Consider the following 1,595-nt stretch of genomic DNA (forward strand, 5'->3'; position numbering starts at 1 on the left):
TCCCCCCCCCCCCCGAAATAGAGAAGAAAAGGAGGCCAAAACAGCTCATATACCTAGACATCTTGTGCCTCTATAAATAAATTATTATTTGTTACAGCTAAGGTTAAGTAACAAAAATCTCTTCACAGGCAAAGAAAGCGAGTTCAACATCTTGGACGAAGATAAAGTGGATTCCCTTGGTGAACCGTACGACTATGGCAGGTTCGTTTCCCGCTTGATGAAGTGTCAAATAATCCAGTTCTGTTCCCCCTTTTACCCCGTCTTACTTCTTTCCATCGTGCTATTCTATTGCGTGTCGCTTCACTCTACTTCATCTAGGCCTACATTCTCGTGTCCACCAATTCTCGCATTAGTTCTTGCCTCATCCACCTGACCGCATATCATGTTCATATCACCCCACCCCATGTTTATATTACATCACATCATGTTCATATCACTCACCTCATGTTCAAATTACCTCGCATCATGCTCATATGATCTTATATCAAATTCAGGTTAAACGGAAGTAGTTTTAAAAATTAAACGTTTACTTTTTCTCGTATATATATGGCTTGTATCGCAAACTTTTACTTAGCAACTTGGCATTATCGTCAGCAAACTGTTCCAATGTACTAGGCCTAGAAAGCAAAATACTTCAGGAAGCAAAAAAACTATCAGCTTCATTCCTTTAACCATTGTGCCTTAATTATACACCCTTTCTTGATTCACTTCAATTTTCTTGTGCACATGCAACCGATAACACAGATTAAGAAACTGCATTAAACAATAATTTAAAAATGTTGGGCTTCGTACATCAGAACAAACAGCCGATTTTATATTTTGTTTTAAGCCTCTGCGCTCTGTTTGTGCTCTGTGTCATACACGAAAGGTATTTTCAACTTAGCATTACCAGTTAAAGTATGGGGTTTTGGCCCCCGAAGTGTATCGTGTGTAGGGGAGGTTCAAGTTCAAAAAATTTATGTCATATTGGCCACTATGACAGAAGTAAGCCGCCATTCCGCATGACGTGTTATTTTTTTTTTACCCCATAATGCAGCATCATGCACTACTCTCGTGACAAGTTCTCCAAGCACAGCTACCTGGACACCATCCGGCCGTTCCGTCAGAGAGGCATGATCGCCCTGCCCCGTATCGGCCAAAACATACGACTCAGTGATGGGGACGTACGACAGACCAACAAACTCTACAAGTGCCCTAGTGAGTTTCTGTTGTGGTTGCGTGTGTTTTACACCCCCGTCGACTCAATAACTATTTTATTCATTAAGGAGTCCGGGAGAGGGTTTTTGTGTGTGCTGTCGTTGGCGAAGAATCAAACTTCAAGCACGGTTGTGGCGATGATTTGGACATACTCTCGGGAACCCAGACAGCTGCATAAAAAAGAAAGTGCTGGATGGGAACCAACAGGGTAAGAGATCAAAGGAAAGGCCTCTTCGAACGTGGAGAAGAGTAACAGAAGAGTGGGAAAATATTGGAAGATATCAAGAGGCTATCTCATTATATGGAAAGGTGGAACGTGTTTGATCGTGACCTATACCCTGATGCAGGGTGAGCTAGGCAGTGATGATGATGATGGTAATGATGATGATGATGATGAT

The 1,595-nt window shown here is 42.0% G+C and overlaps 1 protein-coding gene across 2 annotated transcripts in view; it reads left to right on the plus strand.

Annotated features, from left to right (window-relative positions):
* Tld-2 (bone morphogenic protein 1) overlaps positions 1-1,595 on the plus strand; it is a gene marked incomplete at its 5' end in the record, with an annotated part of 68,905 nt that overhangs the window by 30,623 nt on the left and 36,687 nt on the right. For both annotated transcript variants that reach the window (NM_001204563.1, NM_001204638.1), the window contains 2 exon segments: positions 129-201; positions 1,037-1,197. In NM_001204563.1, the coding sequence (NP_001191492.1) occupies positions 129-201; positions 1,037-1,197 (234 nt within the window).

This window comes from Aplysia californica, unplaced genomic scaffold, assembly GCF_000002075.1.
Source record: "Aplysia californica isolate F4 #8 unplaced genomic scaffold, AplCal3.0 scaffold00046, whole genome shotgun sequence".
NCBI lineage: Eukaryota > Metazoa > Mollusca > Gastropoda > Aplysiida > Aplysiidae > Aplysia > Aplysia californica.